The following is a 14,705-nucleotide window of genomic DNA, read 5'->3' on the forward strand; positions in this document are numbered from 1 at the left end:
AGTAAGTCAAAAACTTCAGAGCCTGTGCTGTAGCATTAAAGTCAAAACAAAGAGAGTTTTCTCCAAATAGACATTCTGCTACAGAAAAGATTTAGGTTTGATTTGCATGTCTGGAAACCTTTTGACTTTGAAATTAAGTACTCTGGATGCTTTGCATGACATCTCTCACAAGTTACCTGTGTTGATTCCATTTTTATCGTTTCATATTTATGCACTGCTGCTCCCTTACTACTGCTTATTGAACAATGTATGCTAATTCATACTTATTACCATTTTCACAACAAAAGCATTCCATGGCACACATCACTCTGTAACAGAACTCCCTAAGAGATGCAAGTGAAATCTGAACTCTCCAGCTGTAAATGCTTGCACAATGCTGCTTCACTAAGTAAAAACAGGCAAATGCACAACCATTTGCACTCAGATTAGCAGATCTTAAAAATAGAACCCATAGGACTTAAAGAAGGAATGAACAAAGGCCATAGCAGATGAAAGTACCACCCAGTATTAAATTTTGAGATTAGTATAAGCAAAGACACTCAGGTCAGATAAGAGATTAACCTCAATAGGATCAAAGACACTAATTAAAGAATGAGATTACCATAATGATAGCTTTGTGGTGAGAAGACTAGACATTGTTAGAGATACTCAGGTCTAATTTCACTACCACTAGTTATATGACAAATGACGTAACCTTTCTGCAGTTGTTCCTGGACTCATAAAAAGTACCTATGTTGGGGCTGGGAAGGTGGCTCAGTGGTAGAGCGCTTGCCTTGCATGCATGAGGCCCTGGGTTCGATTTCTCAGCACCACATAAGCAAAAAAGAAAAAAACCGGAAGTGGCGTTGTGGCTCAAGTGGTAGAGCGCTAGCCTTGAGCTGAAGAGCTGAGGGACAGTGCCCAGGCCCAGAGTTCATGCCCTTCAACCGGACCAAAAAAAAAGTACCTATATTAACCTCATGCATGTACATACACATAGAATACCTGTGTACTGTGAATACATTAAAAGCTCAATAAATTGTGGCTATTATTATTATTATAGGAAAAGGAGAAGAAGATTGGAATGTATAGGGAGTTTTGCCCAGTTTGAGTTATTGCCAAATCTGAGCAATGCCTAGTACTTAACAGGTACTCAATAAATATTTGATGATTTATCAAAAGTATAAAACTTAAAAAAAATAAAGATAGTTGCTATTAGCATGACACATTTTTCTAACACCTTCTGGAAAGGGCATCTTAAAAAGTCTTGGTAAGAGGTCAAATGTTCATTTAAAAATAACTGTTGTTAAACGTTACCATCTACTGTGCTTTTCATTCTGATCACAGAAAACAACTATTATCATCTTAAAGCCTGTATCATCGATACATCCACCCCAACATCTTCTCACTGCCTTTTGAGACATGTAGGCTTTTGCTTTTACCATGTAGTCAAGGCAAGTATTTAAAGAATACTCTGGTATTTGGCTTCACTCAAAGTTAAACAATCAGTTAGCCAAATAATAAATAATCACTTTTATTGTCATCATTGCCTCTAAAATGTAAGTACAATCACTTGGATGAACCAGATAGAACAATAAAAACCAGTCAGGTGACTTTGTGGACTGGTATTTGGTGCCTTGTGAATTTTCAAAAGCAGTATTCAGGGCAGCAAATTACATGTTACCTTTGCAGAATGCTCCATGGTCACCACCACTTTGGTTTTGGCACTGGACACTAAATCCATAGCACCTCCCATTCCTTTCACCATCTTACCCTGCAAAAGAGAAACAGACAATTAGTAGTTCACCATCTTTCATTTCTGTCTTATATGAGAGAACAAGATTAATAACTTGAAGTAGCAAGTCATTGGAATAAAGAAAAACTCTTGACCCATAATGCTTATTACTCAAAGCTGTTATTTTGTGACTATATTATTCTATGGTTAAAGGATAAGATTTAGGATAAGTAGCAGATGGGCACTTTCATGAAGTATGGCTAACAGGATTTTGTTGATAATTTATTAGCAAGAAGACAATCAGTGAGAAAGAAAAAAAAGGAAGAAGAACCTTTTGAGAATTCTGGCCAAAAAAAAACCCCCAAACCACACACACACACACACACACACACACACACACACACACACACACACACACACACACACACACACACACACACACACACACACACACACACACACACACACACACACACACACACACACACACACACACACACACACACACACACACACCCCTACCTCAAGTTTAAGTCCAACTACCCTTGACATCCACATTTTTTTCTTTTTAATCACATAGTTAATACCATGGAATCTTCCATTTCAGATACTTTCTAAAGCACTCTTAGATTTCTTATGGATTAACATGCTATTAGGTAGTAGGCATTAATGGTTTCTCTAGTAACAATTCACATGAAGATGATTCTAGCTTTCTAACACTTAGCACTTTTCTGGGTCTTGGAAAAAATAAAACAAAATTTTATTTTTATTCCTGTTAATCAAAAACAGAAACCAGAAACCAGAGGCTGAAGTCAGGATTCTATCACCATTATTATTCTAATTCTGTCTATCTGTCCTCTCCTCTTTCATTATACATTTGTCAACCACCTTCTAAGGACTGTTACTACTGAGAAGTTCCCATTGTCTGCTCTGGCCCTTAATTTAATGAAGGTGTGTCCAGAGATCATGGGATAAATCCTTATACAAATTCACTGAAAAAAGTCTTCTAACATTGAAACCTAAAGTTTCTTTTTTTAACCTAACTCCTTTGCTTCATACTCTCAGAGCTAAAGGAGATTAGGAAAAGCACTCAGCACTGATATATTAAGTTGGGGTTTCAGATGTGTTTTGGTGTCTCATGCCTATAATATTATCTAGTCAGGAGGATTGCAGTTTGAAGTCAGAATAAGCAGAAAAAATCCATGAAACTCTTATCTCGAATTAATCAGCAAAAAGCCAGAACTGGAGGTGTGACTTCAGGGACAGAGCATCAACTTCAAATGAAAAGACAAAGCAAGAGTGTGAAACTGAGGTCAAGTCACACGACCAGCAAAAAACAAAACAAAGAAAAAACAATTTATTTTTAATCTTTATTGCCATTAAGTGATTACATAAATTTCACATTATTGTGAAATTTAGCTAAAGTTGCAAACACATTTTAACCTTAACAAGGCAAATTGTCATTATCATGGTCTATAAAGCTTGTGAACTCTACAAATTTTGACAATACAACTATTTCTTCCAAACTGGGTGATACGTACATTTCTTTTCTTTTGCTTAGTGTAAGCTGTTCCCTCTTTCTCTCTCATTCCCTCCCTCCCTCCCATTGCTAGCCTTAAGTTGCTTAGTTCACTTTCATCAATGTCTAGGGTCTCAAATTCCATGATTTTTAAGATACTTTATAGGCCAGTGAAATGCAGTAGGAAGATGAGTCAGATGACTAGCATTAAAAAAACAAAAAGGAATAATCTTAATGCTTTGTGATTTTAGAGTCTGTGAGTTAGATGACTAGCATTAAAAAAACAAAAAGGAATAATCTTAATGCTTTGTGATTTTAGAGTCTGCAACTTTATCATGAGATAGGAACAGCCAGCAATAGTTAGGAGGAAGAGCAGTATGGTAGACTCTTAAGTCTGGATTCAGAAATAAAGCAAAACATTCAAGTGAAAATATGTGATTTTAAACAGCTATAAAGAATTCCTTCACCCTTCATCAGCTATAACTTTAATAAACTAGCCACCAGGTTAGGATATTCTATAAAAAACAAAAAAAAAACCACTGGTTATCTTATGGATACAAAACACAATGGAGACAGTGATGGATGTGGTGACTTTCTATCCTAAGCTCTGAAGCTAAGATTAAAGTTTTAAAGTTTTGAAAGACACCAAAGTAATCTTCAACTGGTGGTGACTGGAACATCCAGACAGCCTGGGCATTTACACACTGTCCTGGGGCAGACTATAAGGGTGTGTAAGATGAATGAAGAAGGAGCCACAGAACCCCAAAATGCAAGTTATGGTGCTAAAAACTCCTTGAATTAAAAAGAAAACTTCTAGCCGGGCACCAACGGCTCATGCCTGTAATCCTTGCTACTCAGAAAGCTGAAATCAGAGGATCATGGTTCGAAGCCAGCCTAAGCAAAAAAGTCCATGAGATTATTTCCAGTAAACTACTCAGAAAAAAAGCCAGAAGTGGTGCTGTGGCTCAAATGGTAAAGTGCTAACCTTGAGCACAAAGAGGCTCAGAGACAGTGCCTAGCCCGAGTTCAAAGCCCAGCACCAGCAAAAAAAAAAAAAAAAGTTAGAATATACCACAGGCAAATTTTGTCCCAAGATACAATGGTTACATAAGTGAAAATTCATGACATACCTCTAACAGAAAGCTTGTCCAATTTAAGTAAATCAGATGTACACATTTTAAACCACTCAATTACCAAAGCAATATTTATAGGGCAATGGAGGATGTACTGGGTACAAAACACTGTACTTGTAGAAATGGATAGCACTTCAAAAAAAATAAAAAAGAAAGACCTCCTTTTTATGTTACAAAAGAACATTTTCTTGACTCACTATAAATGAATAGCCTTCATCACTCAAAGAGATTAAAGTGGTTTGATGTTTTATCCCTCAAAGCACATGCAATAAATTTCAAAGCATCATTTTGATACTTAAATGTTTGTTTCCAGGAGTGAAAAATGCCCGAGATTAGAAACAGAACACTTGAGATCTATTCCATTAACCCACCATGTGACACCAGGAAAATATCCTATCTCTCACCATTCGAGCTCATTTTATTTATAAACCAGGAATAACATTATCTGTACTATTGTACAGCTGTGGTGTGCCCTGCATAAAATAAATGAAAGTGCAGTAAACAAATTTTATAAGAAATGTTCACTTGTATCTTATTTGATCAATTCAATTTACTATGTAGAATAAGCATGACACTATAATAGAGATCTTTAAAACAGGTTTTGCTTTGAAAAGAAAGATATTACCTTCTAGGGAAGGTAAAATATCCACAAGCAGTAAGAAAGACTTGGAGCAACTTTCTTCCCCTAAAAGAAACATTCCCACTTATCAGTATTCCTGTCTACGACAATGAAGTTTATCTTTTCCTTTTCCTCCTCCTCTTCCTCTTTCTCCTCCTCCTCCTCCTCCTCTTCCTCTTCCTCCTCTTTCCTCCTCCTCCTCCTCTTCTCTCTCCCTCTCCACCTCTCCCTCCCCCCCCATAACCTTCCTCCCTTCTACCTCAATGCCCTTACTCCTTCTCCCTTCTCATTATTTCTTTCTCTTTCCATGGTAAATATTGGCACAGGTGAATGCATAAGTAAATTACTAACATAGGAAAGTTCTAGTTCTATCAGAAAACCAACATTGCAACTTCAAGTTGTGCCTAGGAAAGCAGAGATGGAAGAAACAGGCTCAGGGAGTTTCACCAATATAGGATTTTACCAAACTGAGTTGGTGAGGTGGGAAAATCAACTCTGTGAGAGAGAAAAGCAGTATCTCCTGATAGAAAGCATTTCCAGCAGGTAAACAATGAAACCTTCAAATATTTGGTTTCCCAACTCTGTTAATATATTCATGTATTGGAAAAATAAAATAAAATAAAATTTCCGTACCCAAAGGATTCTTGAAACAGAATCAATTACCAAAAAGAAGACAAGTTGTTCTATTTACACTGGCAGAAAAAAAAATAAGTAGTTATATAAAGCTCATCATTATCCTTCAACCCAGGTTAACGAGTATTCTTTGGACACTCAACTACTTGCATTTCTTAGTTCTCAATGCAGTTAGAGATGGATAGGTGCCTGAGTTCCTGACTAGAAGAAAAGGACGTAATATTTATGATTTCCATTCTTTGACCCTTACCAGTCTCTCATATGCAATCCTTTATGGTCTTTCTGCAATCAGGACAATTGACATCCAAAATGAAGCTGGAAGGTGACTAAGCTTCCCTCACACTGGGTACTAAAGTGACCGTGTGACATATTTGGAACCATGTCACACTGTCCAATATCAACAAGACACAACTGTTTTGGGTACTAGCCAACTGAACTTGGAAGGATTGTGACAGCAGTTAGTGTAACCAATACAATGATATGCTGCTTCAATGAGTTAAATAGATGAATGAGAATCCAGTGTGGCATTAGCTAACTGTTACTGGCTGCATAATGGGAAGGGAGAAGAGCAAGGCTCTTCAGGGGTCTTACTGTTCCCGTAGGGAGGTAACCTAGCCACCAGGCACTACCATTCACAGCTCTATCCAAATATCCTAGGTGTCATTTAACATTTACAGAAGTATGATGCATTTGCTCAGTGAATAAATGAGTCAGTAAAAGGGAGAAATTTTGAGCATAGAGGCTCTACCAGTTAAGGAAAACAGCTGAATATGGATACAGACCCCACCCACATTCTCACCTTCCTCCCCCAAATCCAACATCTTATTTAACATACAAAACAAGAAGCTCATAAAACAAAGGAGTTAGAGGACTAAAAATATACTTTTAAATAAATCATAAAAGAGAAAGTGATACTTAGAGAAAAATAGGCATGTAATGAAGAAAAGCATCTGTGCCCAAGTAAAGCACTGGGCCATGATGACACAAAATGTGGCTTACTTTAAAATCTCATCAGCAAATGTACATTTCTTGAATGGTACAACTATAGTTCTGAAATGTATTTTGGCTAGCATAATGGAGAGATGATTGCTAGATATTCAGCTTATAGCCAATTCATCCCTTTTCCAGTTAGGGATTGACCCTGCTATCAAGTAGCAAAAGAATACTGTAATAAAATGAGCTTAGAAATTTGGTATACCCAATTCTGACATAATCACATAACTCCACTAAAAAAAAAATACTGATTCAAGTACAGTCTTTAATTTACAAATATTTACTCACAGTCTACTATGGAAAAAAAGCACCAAATTAGGAATCAGAAGTGAAATATGCTTTTTACCTAGGATATAGTTTTGAAATTAGTATTTCGATATATTTCACTTCCTTTGTTTCTATGTACTACTGCTATAAGGCATTGAAAGAAAAACCATTACATCATAAAAATCTCAATGAAAAGGTGGCAAATTGTAGACATATACCACATTTTTCTGTCCCCATGACTCAGAAATAAAAATGTGGGTACACTGCTAAAAGGAAAGGTAGGGAAGTCAGTAGGCAATGGAAAAAGATCTATAAAGGAAACGGAAAACTTTGCGGCCTTGTAGAAGTGGTGCCAAATCTGTTTCTCCTCTCAACTATTTCACCACTATTTTCTTCCATTTCGTTTAATTCTACTCTGTTTCTGACAAGAACTACCTGGACATGGCAGAAGCCTTCCAGTATGTTTCTCTTCACTCAAGACAGAAAGCAGAAATGAAGTGAGTAAGCAGGTAGACTTTCCTATAACCAATTATATCCTTAGGAGTAACCGCTCAGCCCAAGCCAGCTTATGGATGTAAATACCATGTGACAACTGGATTTCCATCTTAACACAAGGAAAGGAATGTAGAAGCTACCTCACTCCATCCCTAAACTCAATACTCAACCCAAAAGTGTGTGTTTATATACAAATGACAAGGATTATTTTACCTTCACTTTGCAAATGGAACATTGAACTGGAGGTCTAGGTGGGAAAGAAGAAAGCTCACTATGGACAAGTCAGGGCTGCAACTGTGTCCCTTGTGTAGTAAGAGGTGCAGGTTTTCAAAGGAAGAGCACCTGGCACAGTGCTCCTTGATCCATACTATGTATGGGAACAGACCCCACCACCCACTTCCAAATGCTACTTCACATGTCTGGATCTGCTCTATCCATACCAGAACCTTGGCAAAGGAGAGCAACCCCTGGAAATTGTGGCTTTCCCCCTGAACCTTCTCCACCTCACACCAGCAGGTTCCCTTGGTCCAGAGCCTTAACTTTCTGTAAAAGATCAGACTTTAGCTGTTTACAGACAATCCATAGCACAGTATATCTGAGTAAACAGAAGAACTATAGACAGAATGCTGAGGACCTCAGATTGGAAGAACACATTCACTGTGCTGATAGAATCTAGCAAGGATACATTTTTCTCCTCAAAAAGAAAAAAAAAATGTCAGTTTTTATACTATTCCTTTTTAAGAATTTTTCCATTGTTTTTCAGTCAATCTCTTTTTCTTCATATTGATTTTTCTAAACTCTTGCAATTCCTGATTACCCAGTAATTTAACTATATCCCTACATATTATAATTTTCTTTACATTCAGCCCCACAGTTCATATTTATTTCTTTCTATTTTCTTCTTCCTTATTTCTTTTTTCACTCTACTTAAAACTAAATTTTTCTTAAAGCTAAATAATTCTTTTTAACACACTGTTCCATACCATACATATAAAAAAAATTGAGCCTTTAATATATAATTCAATTGGTGGCTTGGATAATGTTTGATTTGGTATTGAGTTGGAAAATTTCTATTGCAGTTATACTTCTAGGTGAGTGATAAGAAACAACATATTCATTTTAAACTCCAGTCACTACCCAAGTCCTTCCAAAACACAGAGAGTTCATCTGAAAGACAATAAAACCTCCTACCCATGACTTCACTTCAGATGAGCAAATCTAAACTCAGAAACACAGAAAAAACTCTTAGATCTAAAAAATCACTTTGTGTAAAATACCGTGGTACAAAAAAATCACTTTGGGTAAAATACCATGGTACAAATCAACATTTAAAAATCAATAGCTTTTCTAGGGGCTAGGAAGGTAGCCCAGTGGTAGAGTGCTTGCCTTGCATGCCTGAGGCCCTGGGTTCAATTCCTTAGCACCACATAAGCAGAAAAAAGCTGGAAGTGGCGCTGTGGCTCAAATGGTAGAGCACTAGCCTTGAGCTGAAGAGCTGAGGGACAGTGTCCAGGCCCAGAGTTCAGGCCCTATGACCACCAAAAAAACAAAAAACAATAGCTTTTCTGTAATCCAATAATAAACAGGCAAAGAAAGAGCTCAAGAGAACAATTCCATTCGCAATAATCTCAAAAAAACCCCAACTTAGTTATACACTTAGTCAAAGAGGTTGAAAACCTCTATAATGAGAACTATGAATTCTTGAAGGACCAAATTGAAGAGGATACCAGAAGATGGAGCTATCTCTGATGTTCAGAGATTGGCAGCTAATACTACAAAGATGGCCATACTACCAAAAAATAACCTTCAGATTCAATAAGATGCCTACCAAAATCCAAAAGCCCTGTGGAATTCTTCACAGAAATTCAAATATCAAAATTCATACAGAACATAAAGACACTGAATAGACAAAGCAAAAATGGCTAGGTTGGAGGCATTGAAATGCCTGTCTTCAAACTATACCACAGAACCACAGTAACAAAAACAGCATGGTGTTGGCACAAAAACAGACATAGATCAGGGGGGAGGAGGGAAAGTGGGGGAAAATGAAAGAGGAGGAAACACTGTTCGACAAGAAACATACTCATTATCTTACTTGTGTAACTGTAACCCCTCTGTACATCACTTTTACAATAAAATAAAATTAAATGATTTTAAGAAAACAGACATTGATCAATGACGTAGGATAAAACATCCAGAAGTAAGATCATACAGCTGTAGTCATTTGATTTTTGACCAGGGCACCAAAAACCTCTGTTGAAGGGAAAATAGTCTGTACAACGAATTGTTGGGAAAATTGGCTATCCATATGTAGAAGACCATAAATAGGTCTCTATCTCTCACTGTGGATAAAGACCTTGATGTAACAACAAAACCTTTGAAACTGCTAGAGAAAAATAGGGAAAACTGTTGGAGATATAAGCATGGGTAACCCTTTTCTGAATAGAACCCCAATTGCTCAGAAAATAAGGATAAGATTAATAAATGAGAAAGCATTAAACAGCTAGCTCTGCTTAATGTGGGTTGTAGAGCATTAGCCTTGAGCAAAAGAGCCCAAGGACAGCACCCAGGCCTAGAGTTCAAGCCCTACCACTACTACCAACAGCAACCAAAAAAGTGAATGTCCAGCATTGGTGTCAATAAAGGCTGAGATCTGAGGATCATGGTTCAAAGCCATCCTGGACAGAAAAGTCTGTAAGACTCTTACCTCCAATTAACCACCAGAAAACTGGAAGTGGCACTGTGGCTCAAGTGGTAGAGTGCTTACCTTGAGCTGAAGTGCTCAGGGAGAGCGCCCAGGCCCAGGGTTTGAGCCACATGACAAACAAAAAAAAAAAAGAAAGAAAGAAGGAAAGAAGGAAAGAAAGGAAGAAAGAAAGAAAGAAAAAAAGAAAGAAGGAAGGAAGGAAGGAAGGAAGGAAGGAAAGAAAGAAAGAAAGAAAGAAAGAAAGAAAGAAAGAAAGGAAGAAAGAAAGAAAGAAAGGAAAGAAAGAAAGAAAGAAAGAAAGAAAGAAAGAAAGAAAGAAAGAAAGAAAGAAAGAAAGAAAGAAAGGAAGGAAGGAAGGAAGGAAGGAGGGAAGGAGGGAAGGAGGGAAGGAGGGAAGGAGGGAAGGAGGGAAGAAAGAAAAGAAGTGAATGTCAGGGATATGAGATGGATTCTGTTTGGGGGTGGGTACCAACAGGAAATGGATGAAGGAGGGAGGAAGTAAAAGGAGGGACTATGCAGAGGGACAGAATGTGGTCGAAGAGTTTTTATGAAATCTGCTGAAATTGTTTTAAGAAAGGGAGTATAAAGGGGATTCAGGGAGGGAGTTAATTTGATTGAGGTACATTGTATGTATAAATTTCCATATATCACAATGAAACTCTTTTGCATAGCAAATATAAGCTAATAAAAATAGAAAACACCTTCAATACATCAAAGTACAAATATTAAATTGCACACCCAAGAAAACAGTAATTCAGCACTAAACATGATCTTTGATAACATTTCTTGAGTATTTTACATAATGGTAAAACAAATACATGTGTATAGTCTTGCAAAATGTTATTTAAAATAAAATCGAAAATAAAAAAATATTCCTAACGCTGCCTTTTTATTATGACATAAATAGTAATGGCTTATATACCTCTAGTATTCTGGTATTAAATAAGAATCTCTCATCCATACAACGAAATGTAAGTCATTTTAAGTAATGCTATGTGCTACAGTAGAAAATGTGAATCGATTAGAAGTAAAAGGGAAGGATAGTTGTTGGGTGATTTATTAATAAAGCTAGTGCTTGCTCTTCAATATCAAACACCAGAACATTAAGTACCTACCTCAATCCAAATATAAGCCTCTCTATTTCTGTCTTCCCCATTATTAAAAAGTGCTCTAGGAACGGAAAGTTCTTCTAAACATGCTCCCAGCTAAAGAGCAGGAAAGGCAAACTAAAAAGAATAATAACAACATTTGTTGAAACAGAAATAGGCTATAATTCTTTTCTTTAGGGAAAATAAAAGATGTATCATTTACCTTTAGTTCATAATAAAACTATATCAGAAAACTTCTATGCATTGTGCTTCGCTTCCACACCCGGAAAGCGATTTTCTATTCATAGATTAATTGCATTTTTAAGGATGGGCAAATGGATCACGTAAATCAACTAGCCTGAAACAAGAAATATAATTTTATTCTCTACTGCTACATAAGTTAACAAAATCGCTTATGGTAAAGGCCAGTTATCCATCCATCACTGTCAACTTGACTACTTGAATTCCAGCCTCTCTGAGTTTCTATTTTTTTTTCCTTACAGTAGCTGTAGCTAATGAGGACATCTAGAGTTTTTCTTTTACTTCAGAGCCTGGAGAGTGGCCTCTGAACAAATAAACTGGCCTAACAAGAGAGAATTGTATAAGATATGACATTAAAACTTCACTCCCAGTTCAAAGGCCAAGGTGGTGGAACCAGGTAGAACACAGAATACCTTATTCTGAAATTGACCCTAATAAGCTCATGTGGCTCTTTTATATCCTCAACAGTGCTAAATAAATATATTATTCAATAAATACAAATATCTAGAGTATACTAAACTTGTTTCATTTTTCAGGAGGAGGAAGAAAAAACTCATTTGTAAGATACTTAAGAGAAAGAGACTTAAGAAACCTAACACCTCAGACATTAGCCACTAAGCATCTACTTAATGCCTGTCAGATTTTCTATATTATCCTTGGGTATACAAAATGCTTTTCTCTCAACAACTTAGTTGTTGAATACTTTCTTCTGTTTCTGAGACTGAATGAAACCAACACTATACATCTAAAACTTTACTGCTGTCACTTCTATTCATTTTCAGAAATTTACAAACAGCAAAGTTCATTTCTTCTACAAAGGCAAAAGAATAAATTCTATTATAGCTGACATAAGTATAGAATCAGTATTATGTGTCAATCTTTAAATATTTGAGAGTTAAATATATATATACATATATTGGATTATTTGATACACATATTGCATATTGCAAGTGAATCTTAAGAAATAAAAATTCTAGCATGAATAAAAATTATTCTCTTACTAAAATCAGAATCTTCATTTATTATAAAACAGTCTAGAACTTCTTTGGTGGGCAAATGTTAGAACTATAATAGGTTTCATTCCTAAAGAAAACAGTTAACTTCAAATAAGTAAAATGAGCTCTGTTCCTCTCTATTAACTACAGTGAATCTCTCATTCATAAAAGTAAAAATTCTATTTCAGGAGATGTCTATAATTCACTTGTGAAATATCGCTGCAAGTGAAGGAAAAATACTAATCCATATAAAATTGATTGTCATAAATCATCCTAAGGGATTTGCCTAGAAAACTAATAAGCAGTGGCTCACGCCTGTAATCCTAGCTGCTCAGGAGACTGAAATCTGAGGATCGAGGTTCAAAGCCAGCCTGGGCAGGAAAGTCCATGAGACTCTTATCTCCAAAACCACCAGAAAACGGGAAGTGATGCTATGGCTCAAGTGGTAGAGCGCTCACCTTGAGCTGAAGAGCTGAGGGACAGCACCTAGGCCCCTGACCAACGGGGCGGGGGGGGGGGGGGGGTGGGAAAGAAAACTCATAAGCATTTATTAAGTAGTGAGAAATAGGAAACTAAGGAACTTTTTTTTCCTAAGGTACAATCAATGTGGGTCTTTTTTTTTGCCTGTTACATATAGCTTAACTTCTTGGCTAAAAGGCCAGAGATACAAGCACCCTAAAATATTTGTGGGATTAATAAAATGAACATAAAGAGAAACACTAGGTTACTCCCAGCTCTGCATTTGAGGCTGTAGTTTCAGAGTTCATAATCCATTCATAACACTGCAGACAAACATGGGACAAAGCTGGCTAAGTGAGATCATTTTGTTTTCTCAGGCCTCCTGCAAAAGGCACGGATGGGAAGAGCTTGGGCAGGGTAATACAGAAGGGTTTACTTTCATTTAGAAATGATTAAGCATCATTAGACTACAGGAAGGTTATTTAATTGAATTTACTGAAAGCAACTAAGCACCCAAGGTCTGGTCCTGTGTATTTTATAGAAAGAGCAGTATTGTTTTGGAAAATCCAAGGCTTAGGTTTTATTTTGTTTTCCTTTCATTGGTTCATCAAGAGAAAAGTATTAGATCCATACGTAATTGATGAACTTGACATATGGCCACATACAATCTACAAATATGGCCACATATTATCTGCAAATAAAGAAATTCCAGGTCTGTTTCAATTTAATATGAACCACCTCCCTATTTTGGAGGTGAAGGACATAAAAGACCTCATTTACTAACTCAGAATTCCTTCAAAGGCTTATGTCAGTTTTAGGAGGTAGGTTCTTGGATAATCACTACAATAATGACAGCTAAAACACGAAAGTAAAGATAATCATTTTTATGAGTCTATATGTATTCTAAAAAAGGTTATCAGTGCTCACATTCATCTGGGATTAAAACTATTACTGGACTTTGTGCAATCACCAAAGAGCTATTCTCAAAAATGTACTTTCCTGCTGAACGCCAGTGGCTCACGCCTGTAATCCTAGTTCCTGGAGGCTGAGATCTGAGGATCATGGTTCAAAACCAGTCCAGGCAGGAAAGTCTGTGACACTTTTATCGCCAATAAACCACCAGAAAGCCGGAAGTGAAGCTGTGGCTCAAGTGGTAGAGTGCTAGCCTTGAGCTGAAGAGCTGAAGAGTAGTTCAAGCCTCACAACTGAGAGAAAAAAAAATGTACTTTTCTGATTCCTCACAAAGGGTGGGAAAACTAGAAATAAGAACACACTTGACCCATCATCTCCTCCCATCATCTATATTCCATAATTATGGAATTATTGTAATTACATTGTCATCTCTGACAGCTGAATGGAACTTTTACAGAGAGAAGAAATAGTTATCTGAAAGGAATAAAAAAATAGGATTATTACCAGTGGATTTTTTTTGGAGGTACTCAGGATTTGTTGCTTGCTAGTCTAGTGCTCTACCACTTGAGTCATGCTTCCAGCCCTGTTATATTTTCCACTGGCTATTTTAGAATAGGACTTTAATTCCTTCCCAGGCACATGCCTGGACTACGTTCTGCTTACTTTAAGCTTCAATACTTGGTAGGATCACAGGGGTTCACCAGTATACCCAGATTCCTCCATGGAAACAAAGTCTCCTGGACTTTTCTGTTTGGACTGGCCTAAAACCAAAGAACTTCCTATCTCAGCCTTCCACTTAGCTAGGGGTGACAGGCATGTACCACTGTACCCAACTATGGATGAAAAAGAGGCCTTATAAACTTTTTTTGTCCAGGCTGGCTTCAAATCACAATCCTTCTGATCTCAGCCT

General features: G+C 36.9%; 1 protein-coding gene across 1 annotated transcript in view; it reads right to left on the minus strand.

The window, feature by feature from the left end:
• The window catches only part of Oxct1 (3-oxoacid CoA-transferase 1), a 127,375-nt gene that overhangs the window by 20,324 nt on the left and 92,346 nt on the right, over nt 1–14,705 (minus strand). Inside the window, exon 14 of the mRNA XM_042690509.1 lies at nt 1,664–1,753. Coding sequence (XP_042546443.1) covers nt 1,664–1,753 — 90 coding nt within the window. The remainder of the gene's footprint in view (nt 1–1,663; nt 1,754–14,705) is intronic.

This window comes from Dipodomys spectabilis, unplaced genomic scaffold, assembly GCF_019054845.1.
Source record: "Dipodomys spectabilis isolate Male_0828 unplaced genomic scaffold, ASM1905484v1 ptg000138l, whole genome shotgun sequence".
Lineage (NCBI taxonomy): Eukaryota > Metazoa > Chordata > Mammalia > Rodentia > Heteromyidae > Dipodomys > Dipodomys spectabilis.